Source organism: Prionailurus bengalensis, chromosome D1 (assembly GCF_016509475.1).
Source record: "Prionailurus bengalensis isolate Pbe53 chromosome D1, Fcat_Pben_1.1_paternal_pri, whole genome shotgun sequence".
Taxonomy (NCBI): Eukaryota; Metazoa; Chordata; class Mammalia; order Carnivora; family Felidae; genus Prionailurus; species Prionailurus bengalensis.
In genome coordinates this window covers 66,481,066-66,507,430 of record NC_057346.1, presented here as the reverse complement: position 1 = coordinate 66,507,430, position 26,365 = coordinate 66,481,066, and the positions used below count along the sequence as shown (strand labels likewise).

The 26,365-nt window shown below is 39.3% G+C and overlaps 1 protein-coding gene across 3 annotated transcripts in view; it reads left to right on the top strand.

Annotated features, from left to right (window-relative positions):
- Positions 1-2,846: 2,846 nt before the first annotated feature.
- TMEM41B (transmembrane protein 41B) overlaps positions 2,847-26,365 on the top strand; it is a 40,901-nt gene continuing 17,382 nt past the window's right edge. The window contains exons 1-3 of one of the 3 annotated variants that reach the window (XM_043580615.1): positions 2,847-2,852; positions 19,221-19,254; positions 19,376-19,501. In XM_043580615.1, the coding sequence (XP_043436550.1) occupies positions 19,381-19,501 (121 nt within the window). In that variant the 5' untranslated portion in view covers positions 2,847-2,852; positions 19,221-19,254; positions 19,376-19,380. Of the gene's footprint in view, positions 2,853-19,119; positions 19,255-19,375; positions 19,502-26,365 lie in introns of those variants that run through there. The other 2 variants (XM_043580612.1, XM_043580613.1) reach the window with 2 other exon arrangements.

Below are 26,365 nucleotides of genomic sequence, written 5' to 3'. Positions count from 1 at the left end.
TTTTCTTGAGGGAAGGAAGCATCATAACAGTGCACTGCACAATTCAGATGCTCAATAACATTTGTCAAATTGAATCAGAGAAGAAAATAATTGAAAAAAATGAAGATATCTTTAATAAGAGGCAATGTTGCTTAAGAAAGACATTAATACTTTGGAGGACTATTCTCTTATATAAAGTCTTTGCTGTTAAAAAAATTGAGTGACAGGGGCACCTGGCTGTGTCAATCGGTAGAGCATGTGACTCTTGATCTTAGGGTCGTGAGTTTAAGTCCCATATTGGTTGTAGAGCTTCCTTAACAAATAACAGTAGAGTGAGAGACAGGCAGTAGCACACAGAGCAGATTCCTTCTTAACTCTTCTTAGCAGGTGATTTTCATTTGGCCTTTACCCTGCAACCCAAGTGGGCCTTCCCTTTAAAATGTTTTGTTTGAATAAGCTGAGATTTCTTAAAATTCATATCTTGAGATATTTTATTGTTTAAGCAGAAGAGAGAACTCTGAACTCACACATTATCACATTATATGGTTTTGATATGTGGTGGGCTCCACATATATTACTAATTGGCTTATGATGAAATCTAAACCTATCAGGACAGAAGAAGCAGTAGAACATATTAAGTGAAAGCTTGGCTACGGAGCAGGACTGCCAGAGCCTGAATTAGGCAAATTAACTTCTCTGTGCCTCAGTTCCCTCTTGCATCCAGTGGAGATTGTAATGGACCTACTTCACAAGCTTATTATGAAGATTAGACACATTGATGTATGCAAAGTTCTTGAACAGGCTAGGCACATGGTAAGCATTCAGTAATTATTCGGTGTTATTATTATTTTCAATTACCACTTTCAACTGGGATGGCAAATCCCTGTCTCCTGTACCTTAATGACACCCCTGGAAGATTCTATGACTTGACTACTACAATTCAGTTCAATCTGGTTTCAAACATCAGTCTCATGATTGGTTCAAAGTTCTCTGCCTCACCCAATACAAGCTAGACTTACTGGCAGGAGGACACTGTTTGACTTTTTCAATCATCCTCCTGTTGTAGTGACCTAGAGGGTGCCTGGAGGGGGGGTGGCATTGGATCATGTTCTGGGGCACTGGGTCCCCTTCCCAGTCCCAGTTCTTGGGACTGGGTCAGGAAGAGAGATGAGACAGTCAGAGCTCTCCTTATATAGCTAGCTTCCTCTTGTTAGGAATGCATCCCTGAAACTCACTGCTGTGGTTCTCTTTTGTTCTGCTCCTGCTGTGGCCTCTGATGAAATGGTAGCCTCCACTGGATGGGTGCACACTGTTTAGTTTTACCCTAGGTACCTCTTTAGCATTAGATTACTGAAGCACAGTTGATGCTGGAGAGGAGACTGGAAACGATGCTTGATTTTGTTGTTTTATTGTTCTGACAAGAGGGACAGCTTACAATTAGAACACTCTTATTTCCCACCATGCCTGCTGAATAAGCCTCCAGGGAGGATGTATAATAAAGCTCAGTGTGGCTGAAGCAGATCACAGACCAGAAGCCCAGATGCTACTCAAAGGGTTTCTGGATCTCAAGTACCTTTATATTTTTATTTTAAAGCTTTTTAAAATGTTTATTTGACACAGAAAGAGAGAGAGAGAAAGAAAGAGAGAGAGAGTGAAAGGGGGAGGGGCAGAGAGAGAGGGGGACAGAGGATCCAAAGCCTGATCCTGGGCTTGAATTCATGAACCAGGAGACAATGAGCTGAGCTCAAGTTGGATGCTCAACTGACTGAGCCGTCCAGTTGCCCCATGGATCAATTACTTTAAAGAGAGTGATAACCCAAAAATAACATTTATTGAATATCTGCTAAAGCTAGGTACTTATGCCTAAAGCTAGGTATACATTATCTATTGTATATGATAAGGATTACTAATTCTATTTTACAGATGAGGAAAATGAAGGTAAGAGGAATGAAATCAATTGCCATTATTTTTGAGGGCCTTGCTCCTTACATAAAATTTCCACACTGATCCAAAAAGATTTCAGAGAGGAGAGGTGTTTGAGTGGCTCAGTTAAGCCTCTGACTCTTGATTTCAGCTCAGTTCTTGATCTCACTTGTTCGTGAGAGGGTTTGTGAGATGGAGCCCTGAGTTGGGGTCTGCACTTGCTGTGGAGCCTGCTTGGGATTCTCTCTCCCTCTCCCTCTGCCCCTCTCCACTCACAGACTCAGTCTCTCTATCTCTTAAAAAAAAAAAAAAAAGGGGGCACCTGGGTGGCGCAGTCGGTTAAGCGTCCGACTTCAGCCAGGTCACGATCTCGAGGTCCATGAGTTCGAGCCCCACGTCAGGCTCTGGGCTGATGGCTCAGAACCTGGAGCCTGTTTCCGATTCTGTGTCTCCCTCTCTCTCTGCCCCTCCCCCGTTCATGCTCTGTCTCTCTCTGTCCCAAAAATAAATAAAAAAATGTTGAAAAAGAAATTAAAAAAAAAAAAAAAGATTTCGGAGAGGCAATATTACCAAAGTCATATTTTGGACATTTAGGATAAAGCTGTGATTGGTAATGTTAATTTTTTTAATGATGCAAATATACATCTTTACTTGGTATTAATTCATCACAAGTATAAAAGCCATAAAATATCTTAATTTTTACCATTCTTATAGTATTTTCCCCCAGTATTTACTTATTTATTTATTTATATTTAAAACTCCAGTATAATAAACATACAGTGTTATGTTAGTTTCAGGTGTACAATATAGTGATTCAACAATTTTATACATTACTCAGTCCTCATCACAAAAGGTATGCTCTTAGTCCCCTTCACCTATTGCACATCCCCCTATATTGCCTATCCCCACCTCTCCTCTGGTAACCATTAATTTGTTCTCTGTAGTTCAGAGTCTGTTTCTTGGCTCGTCTCTCTCTCTTTTTTTTCCCCTTTGCTCATTTGTTTTGTTCCTTAAATTCCACATATGAGTAAAATCCTATGGTATTTGTCTTTCTCTGACCGACTCATTTCACTTAACATTATACTCTCTAGCTCCATCTGATGCGGTTTTGGAGTGGTGGTGGGGTCTGGAGCCTATGGCCAAGAAAGAATTCTTGAGACATCTTTGGAACAAAAGGTGATTTTATTAAAGCATGGGGACAGGACCCGTGGGCAGGAAGAGCTACACTGGGATTGTGAAGAGTGACTGGTTATATATATACCTTGGAGTTGGAAGAGGTAAAGGCCAAAGGGACATTTCCACAAGGACTTTGATATGCTAAAGATGACTCATAAGATACTGGAGGCCTAGCTATTGTCAAGCTAAGGTTGTTTTTCCCTGTAGCCAATCATTAACATTAAGATAGTTGGGAGTTTCTGGAGAAATGGTATATTCCTCCTGCCTCAAGTATTAGCCAATGGGCTGCAGGTTATAAAGGAATTTAATTGTATCTACCATTTCCGTCTTGTCTTTGTTCCTCACATCACTGTGGAAAGGATGGTGATGATAGGGCTCCAGGAAGCGGAGTCTATGGGTTTCTAGAGACTAGGCTATTGATAAGATTGCCTTTTTTTCTGGTGATTTACAAAGACATTTATAAACTGATGGAGACAGGAATATCACACATACCCCACCTGAGGGAGGAGGGTTTTGCAGGGTGTCAGCTTGATTTATCGTCCCTCATCACATTTACATCATTGAAAATGGCAAGATTTCATTCCTTTTTTATGCTAAGTAATATTCTTATATATATATAAGTGATATATTATAATATATATGTGATATAATATAATATATTATAATATATTATAAGATATATTATTCTTATATCTATATAATATATATATAGATATAATATATATAAGTGATCTAATATAATATATTATAATATATTATAAGATATATTCTTCTTATATATATATAAGTGATATATATATCACTTCTTTATTCATCTAAAGATGGACATTTGGGATGCTTCCATATCTTGGCTATTGTATAATGCTGCTATAAACAAAAGGGGTACATATGTCTTTTTTTTTTTAATTTACATCCAAATTAGTTAGCATATAGTGCAACAATGATTTCAGGAGTAGATACCTTAGTGCCCTTACCCATTTAGCCCATCCCCTGCCCTTGCACAACCCCTCCAGTAACCCTCAGTTTGTTCTCCATATTTATGTTTTTGTATTCTCTGGGTAACTACCCAGTAAGTGGAATGACTGGATCATATGGTAATTCCATTTAATTTTTTGAGGAACCTTCATATTGTTTTCCACAGTGGCTGCACCAGTTTGCATTCCCGCCAATAGTGCACAAGGGTTCTTTTTTCTTTACACTCTCACCAACACTTGTTGGTTCATATCCATCTTTATCGTCTTTTCACCAGAGAACTAAAGAAAAGGATGATCTTATTGATACTAGTTCAATGCCCCCCCCCTTTTTTTTTCTGGTGGGCACTTTTTCTATCCTTTTTTTTTTTTTTTAATTTTTTTTAACGTTTTTTTTATTTATTTTTGAGACAGGCAGAGACAGAGTATGAACAGGGAGGGTCAGAGAGAGGGAGACACAGAATCCAAAACAGGCTCCGGGCTCTGAGCTGTCAGCACAGAGCCGGAGGCGGGGCTCGAACTCACGGACCGTGAGATCATGACCTGAGCCGAAGTTGGCCGCCCAACCGACTGAGCCACCCAGGCACCCCTTTCTATCCTTTTAAAATGTGTCTTCTCAGGGCGCCTGGGTGGCTCAGTTGGTTAAACGTCCAACTTTGGCTCAAATCGTGATCTCATGGTTTGTGGATTTGAGGCCTGCATTAGGCTCTGTGCTAACAGCTCAGGGCCTGCTTGGGATTCTCTCTCCCTCTCTCTCTCTGCCCCTCCCCGCCCCCTCTCTTTCTCTCTCTCAAAATAAATAAACTTTAAAAAAGTTTTACTGAAAACTATAGAAAGCTTATGAAAGAAATTGAAGAAGACACAAAAAATGGAAAAACATTCCATGCTCATGGATTGGAAGAACAAATATTGTTAAAATGTTGATATTGCCCAAAGCAATCTACATATTCAATGCAATCCCTATCAAAATAACACCAGCATTCTTCACAGAGCTAGAACAAACAATCCTAAAGTTTGTATGGAACCAGAAAAATGACCCCAAAGAGCCAAAGCAATCCTGAAAAAGAAAACCAAAGCTGAAGAAGGCATAACAATTCTGGACTTCAAGCTGTATTACAAAGCTGTAATCATCAAGACAGTATGGTACTGACACAAGAACAGACACTCAGATCAAGGGAACAGAATAGAGAACCCAGAAGTGGACCCCAAAAGGTATGGTCAACTAATCTTTGACAAAGCAGGAAAGAATATCCAATGGAATAAAGACAGTCTCTTCAGCAAGTGGTACTGGGAAAACTGGACAGCGACACGCAGAAAACTGAACCTGGACCACTTTCTTACACCACACACAAAAATAAACTCAAAATGGTTGAAAGACTGAAATGTAAGACAAGAAGCCATCAAAATCCTCGAGAAGAAAGCAGGCAAAAACCTCTTTGACCTTGGCCGCAGCAACTTCTTACTCAACGTGTCTCCAGAGGCAAGGGAAACAAAAGCAAAAATGAACTATTGGGACCTCACCAAAATAAAAAGCGTCTGCACAGCGAAGGAAACAATCAGCAAAACTAAAAGGCAACTGGCAGATGGGAGAAGATATTTGTAAATGACATATCAGATAAAGGGTTAGTACCCAAAATCTATAAAGAATGTATCAAACTCAATACCCAAAAGACAAATAATCCACTGAAGAAAAGGGCAAAAGATATGAATAGACACTTTTCCAAAGAAGACATCCAGATGGCTAACATACACATGAAAAAATGCTCAACATCACTTATTATCAGGGAAATACAAATCAAAACCACAATGAGATAGCACCTCACACCTGTCAGAATGGCTAAAATTAACAAGTCAGGCAACAACAGATGTTGGCAAGGATGGGAAAAAAGAGGAACCCTTTTGCACTGCTGGTGGGAATGCAAACTGGTGCAGCCACTCTAATAAACAGTATAGAGTTTCCTCAAAAAATTAAAAATCAAATTACCCCATGACCCAGCAACTGCACCACTAAGTATTTATCCAAAGAATACAGGTGTGCTGTTTTGAAGCACATGCACCCCAATGTTTATAGCAGTGCTATTGACAATAGCCAAAGTATAATGGAATATTACTCGGCGATCAACAAGAATGAAATCTTGCCACTTACAACAACATGAATGGAATTAGAGTGCATTATGCTAAGTGAAATTAGTCAGTCAGAGAAAGACAAATATATGAATTCACTCATGTGGAATTTAAGATACAAAACAGATGAACATAAAGGAAGGGAAGCAAAAATAATATAAAAACAGGGAGGGGGCAAAACATAAGAAATAATATAACATAAACATAGAGAACAAACTGAGGGTTGCTGGAGGGATTGTGGGTGGGGGGATGAGCTAAATGGGCAAGGGGCATTAAGGAGGATGAGCACTGCGTGCTATATGTAGGGAATGAATCACTGGATTCTACTCCTGAAATCATTATTGCACTATATGCTAACAAACTCAGATGTAAATTTTAAAAAGTTTTACAATGTGTCTTCTCCATACATGTGTAATCTCTTCATCTTAGTTGAGCAAACTTTTTCATTATTAATTTGCATGTTCCATTGAATAACAGTATGTTTTAGGGAGACTCTTGCAAGAGCTAATGAGGAAAACATGTATAATGGTTTCTAAGATTTGCTAATGGTTTTTGATTTCCTCTGATCTCAGATCCAAGTGGTGAAACTAGCACTCTGTGTTTTATACACTCATACCATGTAAAGAAACTGGGGCCAAGAGCACAGTTAGAAGTTGGCAATGGACACAATAATCCCAATTCATTTCTTTTTCTTTTTGGCAAGAAGATAATTCACTGAAAATTAAAAATTTTTCTTTTTAAATCTTTAAATAAATCACCCTTCCAAAGCTCTTTCTCTTAGTCACTTGCTTGCCATCTGTGAACCACCACCAATTCAATTATAAATAAATATTTATAAAAATCCTGCTGTGGACCAAGCAGTGCTGGAATACTGTGGTCACCAAGGGAGACAAGGTGCTTGCTTTCATGGTGCTTAGGTCTTACCTAGGGAAACGGACAATAATCAGATGAATAATAAAATTTCAGGTGACGTGATATGAGGACAACAAGACTAAGTGTCATGAAGCAGAGTGATGAGAAGAGGGTAATAGCAAGTAGGATAGTCAGGAAGGACCGACATTTGACTGAAACCTGAATGACGAGGAGGCAGCTACTCAAAGATTTGGGAAAAGAGCCTCTCCAGCCAAGGAACTAGCAGGCACAAGGGCCTGGGAATTATTTGGCAATTTTAATGTTTTGGATACTGAGAGTATGAGTCCTCTCTTCATTCCCTCCAACCCTCACTGACAGAACCCGATGGCAAGTACAGTGTGAGATTGAAAGATTGTGTTTAACTTCTGGAAGTTAAAAGGCCTGTAGGGAAATATGCAGACGTCAAGAAGAAAATAAAGGTGAACTGAAGCCCAAATTGTAGTCCAGGCCTACTAAGAAGCTTTCCTATAATGAAGGTAAATTCTACAATTTGATTCCGTTTTATTGATTCAATGATGTTATTGACTAGCAAAGAATCCACCCTAAATCACTCTTCTGTGCTCATTGCATCACTTTATTTATAACTAAATGTTTCCTGAAGTAAAGTAGAAAACAACTACTTTGCTCTCCGTATTTATGCTCCTCAACAGAGATCCCATAGTAGACTTTCTTACATTTGTGGTAAACTACTTTTAACCGTGCATCAAGGCAATAAAAATAGTTTTCATATGATTATGCCTTTGGAAATCTGGCACAAAATGTGATTTCACTTAGTGAGTGTGGTGTGACAGCTGTAAATTGCCACATTCCAGCTTAATGCTTCAATATTGTATTTTCAGTGTGGCTGAGTTGCTGGTTTTTTCTGGCTTTGATTGCATTTTCCACAGAGAAGCTGGCACTCAGACAAATCCCCTGAGACACCCTCACAAAGAGATGCTGACAGATCTCTGTCTCTCAGAGGTTCTAACTGGGCAGTGTTCCATCCAGACATGCTGGGCATGAGCCTGGGTTATCTGTGTCTGTTGGCCTATGGGAGGGTCTTCTCATTTTGTTTTTCCAACAGCCAAGAGATATAGAGAGCCCCTTGGGATGGGAGTTCTGTCCTGGGGCCAACATGCTCTGGTAGGAAGGCACTGGACCAGTTTAATAGGGCAAAGAGTCTTATTCAAAGAAGCCAGAAGTATTTGAAGAATCAAATTTGTCTACCCAGTATGTGGGTGGGTCATTGACTATGTGCTTAATAAATAATTGGTAGAGTGTTCAGGCATTCTCCTCAATACTAGTGATGTATAGCTGAATACCTAATTCAAAGAACTCACCCTAACTTGTTTGGGGAAGTAGCCTGTAGTGGCCAGCCCTTTTTTGGCTGCCCCTTCCCAACCCTAAGACTGCTTATAACCCATTCAATGAATTTTCAAGTAGTTATTATCAAGTACTTCTTATGGGCCAGGGACTGTGGTCTGCCTAAAATGTGCAGAAATGAGCAAGACAGATTTTTCTAGGATTAGTATTGTACACACCAAAATGTTATAATGGTTATCTTAAGGGGGTAGACATGGTGAAGGACACTTAATTTTTCATTTTGAACTTTACTATTTGAACTTTTTGTGACAAGCTGTTGGCCATGATACTTTTTTGTATCTCGACAAAAATCTCCCTGGGCTCCTGGATGGCTTAGTTGGTTAAGTGTTGGACTTCGGCTCAGGTCATGATCTCACAGTTCGTGAGTTCAAGCCCCATATTGGACTTCGTACTGTCAGTGCTTCAGATCCTCTGTTTCCCTCTCTCTCTGTCCCTCCTCCTCCTCTCTCTCTCTCTCTCAAAAATAAATAAACATATTTTAAAAAGTCTTCTGAGCAACTGTTTATGCCACTCTTCTGAGCTTTGAGAACACAGCAATGAATGAAGCAGAAAAAGTGCCCTGTTCTCACAGAACTTCCATCCCAACTGGAGAAGCACCACAAAACAAAACAAAATAGTCCACACAAGTATGCCATATAATGATGATCAATGACATGTCCTATGGAAAAAATAAATACTTTTTAAAAATAAAAGAGTTATTCTGATTTGTTCAGATACTCTTGACTCTTTGGAGACCAGGATTCTTCACTGGCCTGGGCAAATAGCATTGACGGAAGTGGGCCAGAGGGCCAACCCTCAAAGCCTTGAACCATTTGGACTCATTCTGCACTCTTTCCAGCCAGCATAAATGAAAAGGCAGTTTGACCTGCCTACATTCTTTGGGCATAAGAGTGATGTCAGTCCAGAGAGTCTGACCTGGCTAGTTGCTCTTGATTGGAGCCCAGGCCTTTCCCCACCCAGTCTGGGGACAGAACTCACTGCTGTGCCAGTATTTGAAGGTACTGACCCTGCCTACCCCACATTATTGCCTGCTTCTTCTTTCCAAATTCACCAGCTGGTTTCCAGGGACCTGATCCTGCTGGCTTTTGGCCTGCCCTGTCTGACAGCTGCCTGAACACTGGGACTTAAAAATTAGTTCTAAATGCCTGAGTCCAGCCACCACATTCCAATCTATTTTTAGGACCAATCCTCCTTCTTTGGCTCCCTGAGAAACCACTCTTCTTTTTCTGTTTCTTAAACTACTTCCATTCCCAGTTCAGACTGAGGTCTCCTCACCTGGGAATGCAAAGCTTAGGGTTTCCAGTTCCCGCTCACCAGCCAAGGAGAAGATGCTGTTTTCACTCAATTTCTCTAGTCTGAGAAGAGGTAAGACTTGATATGATAGTAAGTTAAAGAAAGACAGCCAAAATTGTATGCACGTGGACATTACTAACATTTAAAAATTATTTTTATTTTAATCATGAAAGTGACACAAGCATATTGCAAAAACTTTAGAGAATACAGTAAGAATAATTTATATTTTAATTATTATTTTCTTCTTGATCTGTTCTTGTGCTCAGAAGTTTGTTGTTATTGGTTAAATATATTATTCGTGCACACAGGATAAAATTCAAGTAGTAAAACATCACTGTTCCCCTGCCATACGGTTCTTCTCCTGAAGGGAATTGTTCATAATATTCTTTTATAATCCTTTTTATTTCTGTAAAATCTCTAGTGATGTTCTACTTTCTTTCCTGATTTTGGTAATGTGGTTTTTCTCACTTTATATTTCAGTCAACCTAGGTAAAGATTTGTCAATTTTGTTGATCTTTTTTAAAGAACCAGCTTTTGGTGTTGTTGATTTTCTTCATGTCGTTTTTCTATTCTCTTGTTTTTGCCTCCACGCCATTGTTCTCTTTCTACTGCTAGCTGTGGACTCAGTTTGCTCTTCTTGTTCTAGTTCCTTAAGGTGTAAAATCAGGTTGTTAATTGACTTTGCCACTCTTTCTAATATACATGTGTATGTATTATTTTTATTTTATTTTAATTATCCTATGGTATAATTGAGTTTTTGCAATGCTGTTTTATGAATTTTAGCAAATAAACAGATTTACATAACTAATGTCACAATCAGGATACAGAAGATCTACTTATTTTGTTAGTTACTGAGAAATGAATTGCAAAATCTTCAACTATAATTGTGATGTGTGCATTTATTTCTTTCATAATTGTTACCAGCAGTTGTTGATATGATATATAAAGTTACTTTCTCCTTTTGTAATTAATCATATTTTATGGTGTTTTGAAACTATGTAAATATTATATTTTCATCAAAATTTTAATTTATTCATTGATTTTAAATTTTTATTTATTTTTTATTTCATTTTAGAGAAAAAAAGCACATGACTGGGGGAGAGGAGCACAGGGAGAGAGGGGGTGGGGGAGAGAAATCTTAAGCAGGCCCCAAGCTCAGAGTAGGGTCAGGCTTAATTCTATGACCCTGGAATTATGACTTGGAATTATGAGCTGAAATCAAGAGTAAGACACTCAACCGATGGAGCCACCTACATGCCCCTGATTTTTTATTAATATAAATTCATAATTTCATATTTTATCTGATGGGCTATAGTCTGTTAAAATATCATTATTTATTTTGCAGCTCACATTACATGCGATTTCATCACTAGAGCTTCTTCAAGCTTGCTCGAGTCCCTTTGATATGTCCCTGTCATTTTTTGAGCACTTCCTTGTTTCTTGCACAAGATGTTCCAGTCTCACTTGTATTTTTCCATGCCCCAAACTTGCAATCAGCCATTTCTCCAAGAAATGGAGAATGTTATTTAGAACCAAGATCTTGACACTAAGTATATTGATTGTTTTTGGGTGTCATTGCCCCTAAGCTCTTTTATTTTTTATTTTATTTTATTTTTAAGTAAACTCTATGCCCAGTGTGGGAGTCAAACTCATGACCCTGAGATCAAAAATCACATGCTCTAGGGGTGCCTGGGTGGCTCAGTCGGTTGGGCGTCCGACTTCAGCTCAGGTCATAATCTCACCGTCCGTGGGTTCGAGCCCTGCATCAGGTTCTGTGCTGACAGCTTGGAGCCTGGAACCTGCTTCGGATTCTGTGTCTCCCTCTCTCTCTGCCCCTCCCCTGCTCAAGCTCTGTCTCTGTCTCTCTCAAAAATAAATAAATATTTTTTAAAAATTAAAAAAAAATCACATGCTCTACCATCTGAGTGAGCCACGCACTCCTACCCCCAGGCCCTTTTAGTAGACACACTTATTTATATTTATATTCATTCCTACATAGATCCATCATCTATTGATCTACCTATCATCTATCCATGTACTGAAAACTATGATTTTGCACCAATACCTCCAATTTCAATCCAACATCATGGGTTTCATTCCACTTTTCTACCTTTCCGTGTTTCTCACTCTAATACTGGTAAGAAAATCCAGGCTTCTATTATTCCTAATACTATTACTTATTTTTTATTGATCTACTAGTTTGTAACCAATCTCTTATTCCTGTACCCCTCTCTCTCCTGTGCAGATGCCCACCTTATCCCACTTGAACTCCAACAGACACCTTGCACCAGGTTGCCCTACATGGAGGCACTTTCACCCAGTTTTGCCTCTGACTTCTTGTGCCATCATTGCCTCCTGTGGGGACACTCTCCTCATCCTCCTTTGGCATTGAAAACCTGGTTTGAGCTGCTGCTTCTGAGGGATACCCTTGTCACCTGGTGAGCAGAGAAGAGTTAATATAGCAGACCTGAGACTGCTCTCCATAGAAGAGCCTGCTTGAAAGGTTGGCCTGTGGCTAGCGTCTGGTAACTTGGATTTCAGGAGGGTTTCAGCATTCCCGTGAGAAGGGTGGCTCACTGTGTCCCAACTGTTTGTATAAATAACATGCTTTATACTGAACAAACTGCTTTCCTTGTGGGTATCTGGGATTCTGGCTAGGCGTAGAGTGCCTATATGACCAACTTCCAACAAAAACTTTGGGCCCGGAGTCTCTAATAGGCTTCCCTGGTAGACAACATTTCATACATGTTGTCACAATTTGTTGCTGGAGGAATTAAGCATGTTCTGTATGACTCCACTGGGAGAGAGAACCCTCAGAAGCTTGTATCTAGTGTCCTCTGGACTTTACCTCATGTACCTTTCCTTTTGCTGATTTTGGTTTGTATCATTTTGCTGTAATAAATCCTAGCTATGAGTATGACTATGTGCTGGGTCCTGGTTAATCACTGAACCTGGGGGTAGTCTTGGGGACCTCTGTCAAACCTGGCTTGGGTTCTGAAAACTTGGAATGGGCTGCCTCTCTGTAAGGACACTCTCTTCACTTGCCTGGGTTTTAAACTTCTATGCCAAACCAGCCTCCTCATTCTGTCTGGGCTCTGACACCCTATGCCAGCCCACCCCACTTCAGGGACACTGTCCTCACACCATTTGTTTCCAGTGATTTTAGCTATTGTGATTATAGCTGCTATGAATATTTGTGTATAACTCTTTTTGTGGACACTTGTTTTCAGTCTTGATGGGTGAATACTTAAGAGTGGCATTGAGGGGTCATAAGGTAAGTGTTTATTTAGTTTTATAAGAAGTTGCCAAACTTTGTTCCAAAGTGGTGGCTGTACCATTTAAAACTCCCACCAATAATGTATGATTACCAATAATCTTCTAAAAATTATATGAGGAAAAGATCTTTTATAGTTACCTGTGTTTTAGCATTTGGGGCACTCTTCATTCCTCTGTAGATCTGCATTTCCTTCTATATAGAAGGAAAATTATATATATATATATATATATATATATATATATACATATATAAATATATACATACATATATATTTTTATATATATAATTATTTTTGAGAGAGAGAGTGAGGAGGGGAGAGGGGCAGAGGGAGCGAGAGAATCTTAAGCAGGCTTCATGCTCAGCAGGGAGACTGACATAGGGCTTAATCCCACAACTCTGGGATCATGACCTGAGCCGAAATTGAGAGTCAGATGCTCAACTGACTGACCTAGGTCAGCTAGGTCAGGTGCCCCTCCCACATTTCTTATGTTCCAAGTCTGCTGATGACAAATCTTTCATCTTTCGTTAAACTGAAATATCCTTATTTTACCTTTATATTTTAAGATATTTCTGCTGGATTTAAAATTCTCAGTTCACAGTTTTGTTTTCTTTAAGCACTTTAAAGAAGTCATTCCATTTTCTTCTTATTTGCGTTATGTTTTATAAGAAGTCCACATTTGTTTTTATTGCTGTTCCCCTGAATGAAATGTGTCTTTTCCCCCAAGTCCCCTCTGGCTGTTCCAAAGATTTTCTTTTTATCTTTGACTGTCAGTATCAATATGATATACCTAACTATGTTTTTCTTTATGTTTATCATGCTTGGGGTTCAATGAATTTTTTTTTCAACGTTTTTTATTTTTATTTTTGGGACAGAGAGAGACAGAGCATGAACGGGGGAGGGGCAGAGAGAGAGGGAGACACAGAATCGGAAACAGGCTCCAGGCTCCGAGCCATCAGCCCAGAGCCTGACGCGGGGCTCGAACTCACGGACCGCGAGATCGTGACCTGGCTGAAGTTGGACGCTTAACTGACTGCGCCACCCAGGCGCCCCTCAATGAATTTTTTGATCTTTGGGCTTATTTTTTTTTTCAACAAATCTGTAAAAACATTGGCCATTATTTCTTAAAGTACTTCAGATACTTTAATTCTTTCCTCTCTCTTTCTGAAGTTCTAATTAGGCTTATGTTAGACTCAGCCTTTTTCTTTCTGTGCTACAGTTTGACAGATTCTTTTGCCCTGTCTTCAGGGTCACTGACTGGTCTTTTGTTCAATGGTGTCTGGTCTGATGTTAAATTCATCTAGTGAATTTTTAATATCAGATATTGTGTTTTTTAATTCCAGAATTTTTATCTGGTTCTGTTTTATGGGTTACATTTCTTAATGACCTCTGCAATCAGACAGCACAAAGAAATAAAAGGCATCCAAATCGGCCAGGAGGAGGTCAAACTTTCACTCTTCACAGATGACAAGATACTCTATATGGAGAACCCAAAAGATTCCACAAGAAAACTGCTAGAACTGATTCATGAATTCAGCAAAGTTGCAGGATATAAAATCAATGCACAGAAATCGGTTGCATTCCTATACACCAACAATGAAGCAACAGAAAGAGAAATCAAGGAATTGATCCCATTTACAATTGTACCAAAACCCATAAAATACCTAGGTATAAATCTAACCAAAGAGGTGACAAATCTATACACTGAAAACTATAGAAAGCTTATGAAAGAAATTGAAGAAGACACACACACACACACACACACACACACACACACAAAAGGAAAAAAAGATTACATACTCCTGGATAGGAAGAATAAATATTGTTAAAATGTTGATATTGCCCAAAGCAATCTACACATTCAGTGCAATCCCTATCAAAATAACACCAGCATTCTTCACAGAGCTAGAACAAACAATCCTAAAGTTTGTATGGAACCAGAAAAATGACCCCAAAGAGCCAAAGCAATCCTGAAAAAGAAAACCAAAGCTGAAGAAGGCATAACAATTCTGGACTTCAAGCTGTATTACAAAGTTGTAATCATCAAGACAGTATGGTACTGACACAAGAACAGACACTCAGATCAAGGGAACAGAATAGAGAACCCAGAAATGGACTCCAAAAGGTATGGTCAACTAATCTTTGACAAAGCAGGAAAGAATATCCAATGGAATAAAGACAGTCTCTTCAGCAAGTGGTACTGGGAAAACTGGACAGCGACACGCAGAAAACTGAACCTGGACCACTTTCTTACACCACACACAAAAATAAACTCAAAATGGTTGAAAGACTGAAACGTAAGACAAGAAGCCATCAAAATCCTCGAGAAGAAAGCAGGCAAAAACCTCTTTGACCTTGGCCGCAGCAACTTCTTACTCAACGTGTCTCCAGAGGCAAGGGAAACAAAAGCAAAAATGAACTATTGGGACCTCACCAAAATAAAAAGCGTCTGCACAGTGAAGGAAACAATCAGCAAAACTAAAAGGCAACTGGCAGATGGGAGAAGATATTTGTAAATGACATATCAGATAAAGGGTTAGTACCCAAAGTCTATAAAGAACATATCAAATTCAAAACCCAGAAAACAAATAATCCACTGAAGAAATGGGCAGAAGACATGAATAGACACCTTTCCAAAGAAGACATCCGGATGGCTAACAAACACGTGAAAAAATGCTCAACATCACTCAGGGAAATACAAATCAAAACCACAAAGAGAAACTACCTCACACCTGTCAGAATGGCTAAAATTAACAAGTCAGGCAACAACAGGTGTTGTCGAGGATGTGGAGAAACAGGATCTCTTTTGCACTGCTGGTGGGAATATAAACTGGTGCAGCCACTCTGGAAAACAGTATGGAGATTCCTCAAAAAACTAAAAACAGGAATACCCTACGACCCAGCAATTGCACCACTAGATATTTATCCAAAGGATACAGGTATTCTGTTTCGAAGGGGCACATGCACTATTGACAATAGCCAAAGTATGGAAAGAGCGCAAATTTCCATCGATGGATGAATGGATAAAAAAGATGTGGTATTATATACAATGGAGTATTACTGGGCAAACAAAAAGAGTGAAATCTTGCCATTGGCAACTACATGGATGGGACTAGAGGGTATTACAGTAAGTGAAATTAGCCAGATAAAGACAAATATCATATGAGTTCACTCATATGAGGACTTCAAGGTACAAAACGGATGAGCATAAGGGAAAGTAAGCAAAAATAATATAAAAACAGGGAGGGGGACAAAACATAAGAGACTCTTAAATATGGAGAACAAACAGAGGGTTACTGGAGGGGTTGTGGGGGGGGGATGGGCTAAATGGGAAAGGGGCATTAAGGAATCTACTCCTGAAATCATTGTTACACTATATGCTAACTAACTTGGATGTAAATTAAAAAATAAATAATTAACAAAAAATAATTTCTTACCTTGTCTTTCTGCTGCTATTGGGACACTCCTCAATTCTATCACCGAGTAGTCAGAATAAGATTTGTAAATACTAATCTTAATATGTCCCTTTCCAGTTAAAAGTTCTTCAATGACTTCAGGTATCCTTGAGCATTAAGTTCATACTTCCAGCACTTTGTGACAAGTCCTTTGTCTTATCTCTCTCATCTCATTTCTTTCCATTCTCCCACTCTTTGCTTGCACTTATTTTTCAGAGATTAGTAGTAGCTTCCAGCTTTTGCAAGTTTCCTTCTGCTCTCTTTTGCTAATTCCTAGCCATCCTATATTTGTATTTAGAGAGAGAACAAGCTTGTGAGCAGGAGAAGAGGGGAAGAAGGAGAGAGAGAATCTTAAGTAGACTCCATGCAGGGGTTTTATCTGGCACCCTGAGGTCCTGACTTGAGCTGAAATCAAGAGTTGAACACTCAACTGACTGAGCCGCCTAGGCACCCTTCCTATTCATCCTTTAAATCAGCTTAATATTCATTCTACCTAAGAGACCTTCACTGCAACCCACTCTAATTTAGCTACTCCTCTTCTTTTAATGCATTCTATGTACCTCTCAGTCAGTGTTATCACACGGCATTAATGAGGTTGTTCATCTTTTCCTAATTTGTTAACTTTTTCTTCTGAGAACTGACTATTCATATCCTTTGTTTGCTTTTCTGTTGAGTTGTGCTTTTGTTATTAATTTGTAGTAATTATTTAATTTTTAAACTAATCTCTGCACCAGTCATATGCTCCATGGATTGAGCCAGAGAGGCACCCCCTCCCCAATTTGTAGTAATTCTTTTTTACGTGGCAATATTTTTTCTCAGTCTATTCCTGGGTTTTGGGTTTTTTTTTTTTTTTTCTTTTGGTGCTTTTGTTATACTTTTAACTTTTTTATGTAATAAAATATATCAAATGCTAAAAAATCGTTGTATCTTACTGAAGACTCTCTATCCTGGGATGCCTGGCTGTCTCAGTGGGTGGAGCATGTGACTTTTCATCTTGGGGTATGAGTTTGAGCCCCAAGTTGGGCATAGAGATTACATCACAAAAATAAATAAAAATACAGAAACAAAACAAAAATACTTTATCCTAAAAATATAAATTTACTTTCTTAAGTATTTCATATTTTTGTTTTTTATACTTCTTTGAATTTTTGTCTTTTCTTTTTTTTAAAGTTTTTTGTTTTGAAAGAGTGCGCTAGTGTGGGCACACAAGTAGGACAGGGTCAGAGAGAAGAGAGAAGCCCAAGCAGGCTCTGCACTGGGGGCTTGATCCCACCAACCATGAGATCATGACTTGAGCTGAAATCAAGAGTCAGTAGCTTAACCCACGTGCCCCACTTCTTTGAATTTTTGAATAAGCATTTTCCACATTATTAATCTCTTCATAAATATAATTTTCTATGGTTGAACATTTATTCAGCGAATTTATTGAATGCCCACTTAGATGCTGGCATTCTGTCAGCTGCTGGGGGATACAATGGTGAACAAAAAGACAAGGCCCTTACATTGTAGAGGTGGCAGACAATGAACAAGTAAACAAATAACCCAAATAATAATTGCTTTTAATGACGATCATGAAGGAAATAAAATGGGGAGCTACCTCCTAGAGTGGTCACTGAAGGTCTTTTAAAAAAAATTTTTTTTTAACGTGTATTTATTTTTGAGAGACAGAATGCGAGTGGGTTAGGGGCAGAGAGAGAGGGAGACACAGAAGCAGAAGCAGGCTCCAGGTTCTGAGCTGTCAGCAGAGTCCCACACAGAGCTCAAACTCATGAGCTGTGAGATCATGACCTAAGCCCAAGTCGGACGCTCAACCGACTGAGCCACCCAGGTGCCTCTGAAGGTGTTAATGCAAATAGGCAGAGGTTGTGTACATAGAACAGTTCCCTTCAATAAGCTCCCATAATTTAGTCAACTATTGTTTAGCGTTGGGTTTTTAGGTTGCTTCCACATTTACCATTATACTAATAAATAATGCTGTTAGGAATAACTCCCTGTGTATCCTTACTTCCATGAAATAGTTTCTTAGAAATATAATTACTGGATAGGAACAGTATTTTATACAGACTGCCAAGTTGCTCTCAAGAGGAAATTCCAATACACTCACCAGTAAGCTGAACACTGTTCTGAGATTTAAGTGTGGAAAAAGTTAACAGTCAACAACGGCACGTTTGGGCTCAGTGAAAGAAAAAGCTAAATGAGGTGACCTGGGTTTGCTAGTGAGGGGCGACAGGGTGAGGCAATGGGAAAGCTTCTAAATCCTTTTCTGACATCCTGTGACCTTCACAGGTTATAGCTCTTCTCTGATCCTTAACTTTCCTTAAATTCGATCGGTTCGCTTCAGGCTTTGTATTTTTCAACATTTTCAGACGAAACATCTAGACCCGACAGAGTGAAGACAGCCGCTTGGAGAATTGGTGAAGTCAGTAAGCTGAATCACCATTCGCTGCGAAACGCCAACTAATCACTCGCGGGCACTTCCGGCGGCCGGGACAAAGGGTTTGAAGTTTCAAGGACCGCACTTCCGGATAATTAAAGCTGCGCATTAGATGCCTCTTGTCCTCAAGCTACTACCGACTCCGGGGCTGCGACTGCGCATGCTCTATACAGTCGTGAGCAGGGGCGGGACAGTGAACGGGGCGGGTCAGGGCCCTGACTTGTCTCGCGGTTACTGGGCGAGCGTGAGCGCGCGAGGCACGGGGGTGGCGCGGGGCGGAGCCTACTCCGAGTGGGCGCTGTAGGTTTCAGCAGAGCGTCGCTGTGCTCTCCGGGCTGAGGTCGTCTCAGGTGAGGTGGTCGCCCCGGAAGTGGCTGTGGCTGCGGCTGCGGCCCCTGGTGTAAGGAGCTTGAGGCGGAGGTGTTGTTAAGCGGGGGCAGCATCACCTCTCTTCCTTCACCTTCCCTGCAGCAGCCATGGCGAAAGGCAGAGTCGCCGAAAGATCGCAGACGGGGGCACTCCACACGACCCCTGTGGGGGACAGGGTAGCGGGGACGCGCGGTCTCATGACGCCAGGCAGCGGAGACTACTTGAAGGGTGAGTAGAACCGGAATCAGAGCTGGGGTTGGCCCAGAGGGGGTAGTGTGCCGGAGGGGCTTCGGAGTAGAAAGGACCCCGGTCTGTCCCAGGGATTTTCGAGGGGGCCTGCTTGGCACCCAGGGGCGCGGGAGCAGAGAGGTTTAGGGACCGGGGCTTGCTTGGGCCGCTGCCCACCTCAAGGCCAGACACTTAGGAGGTGGCTCGTAAATGCTGTTGTAGTTGAATTCAATTAAAAGAAGTGATGACACTGGCTTGTTTGAAGCTCAGGGAGGTTGTAAGCTTCATAATATTGCAGCTAGACAGAGCTGGAAGGAACTTAAAGACTCTTGCCTTATTTTCACTGATGAGGAAACTGAGGCCCAGAGTGGATATGGAACTTGCATAAAGTCACAAGATTAGTCAAGTAGTAGTTAAGAGCAAGGATTTAACTATGTCCAGTTGCCACTTCCAAGTGGCCTGCTCAACCACTTATGACTTTGGACTTGTTATCTTTAAAAACTCAGTGTCTAAACTGTACAGTGGGGATGACAAAGGTGATAGTAATAATAGCTTAGTTTGCCGTGTGGATTACGCAAAAATAATGGATGTAAAGCATTTAGTGTAATGGCTTGTGTGGAGACTAAATAAATGTTAATTATTATCATAGCTGAGATCTCCCATTCTCAAGCTTTTTTCCATTACACCATTCTGGCATTTCTCTGAACTTTAAATATTATTTTAAGAAGAAAGCATACCTGGAAGCTAAATACTTTGATTCCATCTTGGCATAGAGGTTTTCACTGCTTTTCAAAAGTTAAAATGATTAAATTCTTTAAATATTTTTAAAAAGCCCATAAACTTGAAGGGATCGTAACAAATGGCCATTGTGGTCCACCACCGGTGATGAGTAGGGAGAGGGTCTTTGAAGACTGTCTAGCAACATCATAAGTATAAACAACAATAATGTATTGCACACTTTAGTTTAAAATGTCTTTAGTCTAATTTGACTTTTTAGGCTTTATGTATTTGGGTATTTCTCCATCTTATAGACAGTAGAGCCAAATAACTTCAAAACCCCAGAAATGAATTGTTGTTTAAGTATAAATCCACTCTAAATTAAAGGAACATTGTTTTGAAGATGCTGTTATGGAGAGTGACAGTAATCCAAGTGTGTCCTGAAGACTTCTTCAGGAAGTCTATCCAGATAGATCATTTCTAAAGATTGTCATTTGGTTTGCAGTAGCAGTCAATTTTTTTTATTACTGATTTTTGTTGTTTTAACCTAAAGCTATTTGGAAAATAAAACCTTGAAACCTCCAAAATGCTTTTATAATTGTTTATCTTTTATCATTAGAATAACCCATTAACACAATTATTTTTATGATGCTATCAAACGACTTCTGTGTACTACACATCTATAGAAGGATAGAGGGAGATATGAAGGCATGCCTTCAGGAAGAAGTAGGGTTTGCATTGTTAGAGAGAAGGTAAGGGATTCTGGGTGGAGGAAACATTAAGCTGGAAAGTTAGTGTGAATCTTTATGTCAGCAAACTTATTAACATTAATTTGTCAGGAATGGAGGATTTCTGTTGGATATAGTAGGAGATAAGGTTGACTATGATCAAAATAATGTTGGTACAGAGGGATTTAAGTGCAAAGTTAGTGGGGTTTTTTTTTTTTTTTTATGTTTATGTATTTATTTTGAGAGAGAGACAGCAGGGGAGGGGCAGAGAGAGAGGGAGAGAGAGAATCCCAAGCAGGCTCTGCACTGCTAGCGCAGAACCAGATGTAGGGCTCAAACTCACAAACCATGAGAGATCACGACCTGAACTGAAACCAAGAGTGGTTGCTTAACCAACCAAACCACCCAGGTGACCAAACCACCCCGGCGCCTCATTGCAAAGTTAGTTTTTTGATCCATCCTGTTAATTAGTGATTTCCAGTGTTTTCTTTTTCTTCTCTGCCTCTCAGTTTCTGTCTCTGTGTCTCTCTCTTTAATTAGTGTTAGGAATTCTTTCTCTGGGCAAAAGATTTTGTAGATCCCTTACATGATAGGGTTTGGTTGCTTATGGTAATGGTAATGAGCTGGTGATGTGGTGTCATTAGTAACTACTTAGCAACCAATTTTCCAGATTATGAAAAGCAATTTTTGTTAATTGCAGATGGTATCTAGTTTAACATCTCAAAAAAATTAAAGGTTTTGGAGAAGAGATAAAAATTTTAATAACTTTTTTTTAATGTTTATTTTTGAGAGAGAGAGATAGAGAGCAAGTGGGGGAAGGGCAGAGAGAGAAGGAGAAGAGCTTGATGTGGGGCTGGCTGAGTGTTGTGAACTGTGAGGTCATGACCTGAGCCAAAATCAAGAGCTGGACGCTTAACTGACTGAGCCACCCAGGCGCCCCAAATTTTAGTTAACTCTTGATTGAGAAATACATCTATGTAACTTTGACAAATAGTTGTCATTGTGTGTATGCTTGAACTACTTTACATTCTACATGCAGTGTTTGGTATGTTTTAGTGGATTCCTTGCTATGACTCTGATCTCTAGTCTAACATCTGAGCCTTACAGAGTGAGGACCACTGTGAAGACTTGACCAAGATAATAACACTGAGAGTCTAGTTCTTGCATGATGAGGAAGAGTAAGTAAGAAGCACTTATGAGGCTCTTGATCTAATCTACATGCAAGAGTGCCTGAATGAGGGTATTTTATTTTCTCCTGTGTTATTTGTTCTGGCTGATTTGTTTACTAGCAAGTCATAGAAGTTTCCCACTTCGATTCAAGAGAACTGCTAGGACTGTGTTTTTTAAATATATATAGATCATCATCCTTGTGAGCAGCGAGAGCACTGTGAGATCAGTTGATGGGTAATGATGAGTCATTTTAAAAAATGGAAGAGAAAATAGAGTGCTTCACATGTAGTAGGGCATAAGTGTTCTTTGAATTTTATTTTTCGTTTTATAGATTTTTGTGTGTACTAATCATGATATAAAGCCGTTTATTATGATTGCAGCCAAAAATGTTTGAGAAACATTGTCTCAAAGTTGATTTTACTACTTTTAGAAGACAATATTGTTCAACTTTGGATAATACACCCCTCTCAGATGCCTGTTCTAGATCCTGCCTTGTTTATTTGGTTCAGTAAATATTCTTTGAGCATCTGCTGTGAGCAAGGTACTGGCTTAGAGGAAGAAAGAAGCTCTGATTACTGATAACCGGGAGTTAAGACTAAAATTGGCAACTGGATGTCAACCAAGGTGTTAGTATAATTTGTTGAGACAGTCTCAACCAAAATATTATGTATCAGGATTTTTGTGCTTATCAATAGAAAATACAATTGAAACCCTTGCTGAAAGAAGGTTGATTGATATATATAACTAAAAAATTGATAGATTAAGTGGGATTCCCTGGCTTCAGCCTGGAACCAGTGGCCCAATGAGCCCAGTGATCAGGATCAGATTTCTTTCATATCTTTGATGTCAGCTTTACCTTAAGGTTGATTTCTTGTGAAGGTCCAGGTAAGCTAAATACGTCCTTGATAACTTTGATAATGTTTTTCCTAGCATTGCCAATAAAAAAATCTAAATATTCACACTGATTAGACTGTCTCAGATCAAATGCTTGTCCCTGAACCTATCACTGTTATCAGATTGGCTCAACCTGATTCATGTTTGACACCTAAAAAAATGGGAGTAGGAATGAGGCTAACTCAGTTTTCCCAAAGATGGATCTCTGTGATGGGTCACTCATGATTTTTCTCTGTTTGTGCTCAACCATCTTCGTGAAGAAGGTGAATTTATATTACTGGTATTGGGTTAGATTAGATATAAGAAAAGGGTAAGGATTCTTATCAAAGGTGTTGCTTCAGATGATACATCATGAAATCGAGGTTGGGCATGGAAGGAAGAAAAGTGAGGAGCCCAAGAGAAGGGAGAAAGTGGAGGGAATAAGCTCACGAAAGAATAAAGGTGATCAAGGAATAGCATGTTGGAATTTAAAATGTCCAGGGTAGAGCTGTCTCGGGATGTGAGAACTTAGTGTGTTCCTGGAAGTGGGTGGCTAAAGTTGAATAGAAATGAACCTTAAAGACTTGAGCCTGGGTGGATCATCTGAATGGATGATGAATCTTTTAGGATTACGAAGAAATTTATTATAAGTTTGATCTCAGTCTTTGGTGAATGGTGGTGGGAAGCATCTGAAAGTGGTTAACTGAGTCTGAAGGTATGTGGATTGAATGGTACCACAATTGCAGGGCATAATCCTTAGAGAATGAGCTTTTGTACAAAATTGGTAGTGCCGTTTTGTCTGCTACCTACAAACATGTTTTGTGTGTGTAATAGTCAATTATTTGTATTTTATAGTTAGCTGTTTACATTTATACTTGATGATACTGCTACCATTTTTTTATTTTTAAAAATTAAAAAAAATTCTAAAGCCCTTGAAATAAAATTTACTTACAAAAATACTGCAGTAGATTCTTGTGACCTTGAACACTTGTTAGAGTTTCTGTAAAGAGATGGGTCTTTTGCTTCTTTATGGTAGAATCAAGTAAGTTTAGAAAACATTGAATGTTGAGAACCTGATGACCTGATGGACCTGATGACCAGTAGAGTCATTCCTAAAATCTTGCAGATTTAGGAAGATTTTGCTTTTCAAAAGTTTTTTTTGTATGTATGTATGTATGTATGTATGTATGTATGTATGTATTTAAGAGAGAGTGAGCATGGGAGAGGGAGGGAGAGAGAGAGAGAGAGAGAGAGAGAGAAAGAGAATCTAAAGCAGGCTCCATGATCAGTATGGAACCTGACTCTGGTCTTGATCCCATGACCCTGGGATCATGACCTGAGGCGAAATTAAGAGTTGGGTGCTCAACTGACTAAGCCCCCCTATGCCCCTCAAAAGATTTTGATATGAAAATAATGAAAATAGGGAGCTACTATAGGGCCATTAAGGTTATGACTTTTCAGAATGGATATATGCATATTAGGAGTTAGAGAAAAGGTGATCTTAAGAGGAAGAATTGAAGATACTGGGTGCATAGAGAAGAGACAATTCTTTGAGCAGAATCTGGAAGGAAGTGTGTTGGCATTTAATGCAAAGATAAGGGGAAAGGAGCAAGGGAGGATAATTTGAGGAATAGATCTTAAGGTAGAGATTGGGAAGCTCACTGAAGTGTGGAGGGAGTGTCATTGTTTGAGAATTGATGAAGATAGAATTAAAGGCTTGAAGAGACTTGAAATAGCCCTTTTGATGTGTGCTGTGAAAGGATTATTTGCTAGTGATAACCTTATTTGAAGATAGAAAAAATTGTGAATTTGGAGGCTAAGAGAACATAATCTTGACTTTCTCTAGTAGTCTAATAGTAATTTTCCCCTGGGAGGAGGTTGGAAAGCAAAATATGGGGATAATTCAGATTGGGAATTAGTATGATGGAAGATGTGAAGGTTAATGAATGTGTAACGTACTGTTGTGGGTAGCTCTAAATGCTAAATGACATGGCACATTATAAAAATGTATGCTATACATGTAGATGCATAATTATTATTAAAACAAGATTTTCAACTTTTATTTGTGTAGAACTCTAAATCAATTACATGCTAGTCTCTGGACTTAATAGAATTACACTCAAGAATAATTGTTGAATCATAATATCTAACAACCCCTAGTTACCAGTTAGTGTGAAAGAAAGGAGAGCTTCAGGGGCGCCTGGGTGGCTCAGTGGGTTAAGCAGCCTACTTCGGCTCAGGTCATGATCTTGCGGTCCGTGAGTTCACGCCCCGCGTCTGGCTCTGTGCTGACAGCTGAGAGCCTGGAGACTGTTTCAGATTCTGTGTCTCCCTCTCTCTGACTCTCCCCTGTTCATGCTCTGTCTCTCCCTGTCTCAAAAATAAATAAAACGTTAAAAAAAAATTTTTTTTTTAAAAGAAAGGAGAGCTTCAATATTGAAGGTCATTTAGTTTCTGCATTCTCATCAGTTTTCTGTGTTACTGTTGAACACAATGCTTGACAAAATTTTCCTAATTTTAAAGAGTGCAGAAAATAGGTATCAAGTTAAACATGGAGGTTAATTTTATTCAAATGTCTATGTGTTTCATCATCCAACTGTAAGACAAGTAGCAGTCAGAGAAATGTGTACTCTGGGAGCATTCAGGGTAGTGTTCTGTAGTCCAGTTAAAGGTTGCCTGACACCTTTCTTCCCTCTGACTCCTTACTTAGGACTGGCAAATGAATAATGGGAAGAAAATATTATAGTTTAACTTTAAAGCTAGCTTGCTTAATGTCTTAATTTTTTTTTAAAGATTTTATTTTTAAGTAATGTCTATACCCAATGTGGGGCTCACTCACAACCCAAGATCAAGAGTCTCTTGTTCTACCGACTGGGCCAACCAGGCACCCCTAATTGTTAATTTAAGAGAACTGTATAACCTGTTGAAATCTTTTTATATTTAACTACAGTATGGATTAGAAAGCTGTAAATTCTTCTTATCTTTTAGTCTTCAACAACGTTTCTACCTGCTCTGTGAATCTTGCCTCCATTACTCCAGCCCAGTAATCTTGCTTTCCTATATACTCAAAACCCCTTTGTGCCATTCATTCCTTGGTAATCTAGCTAATGGTGCTATCAGTTTCTTAGAAGCAGAGATTGAGGAAAACATTTTGTACATAACAGATGCTCAGCAGATCGTCCTAAGCAACTCTACATTTGACTGCATACCTTGCAGAGGAGAAGTCCTAAAGGAAAGTACCAGGAAAGAGGTGGGGGTTGAGGGGATATCAGCCATTTATTCTTACCAGTAATTCTTGTGTGCACAAATGTCTGCCATATGAAAAACAACAAAAAAAAAACAGTGGTTTTGAAGAGTTTAAAATATGCCAGTAATA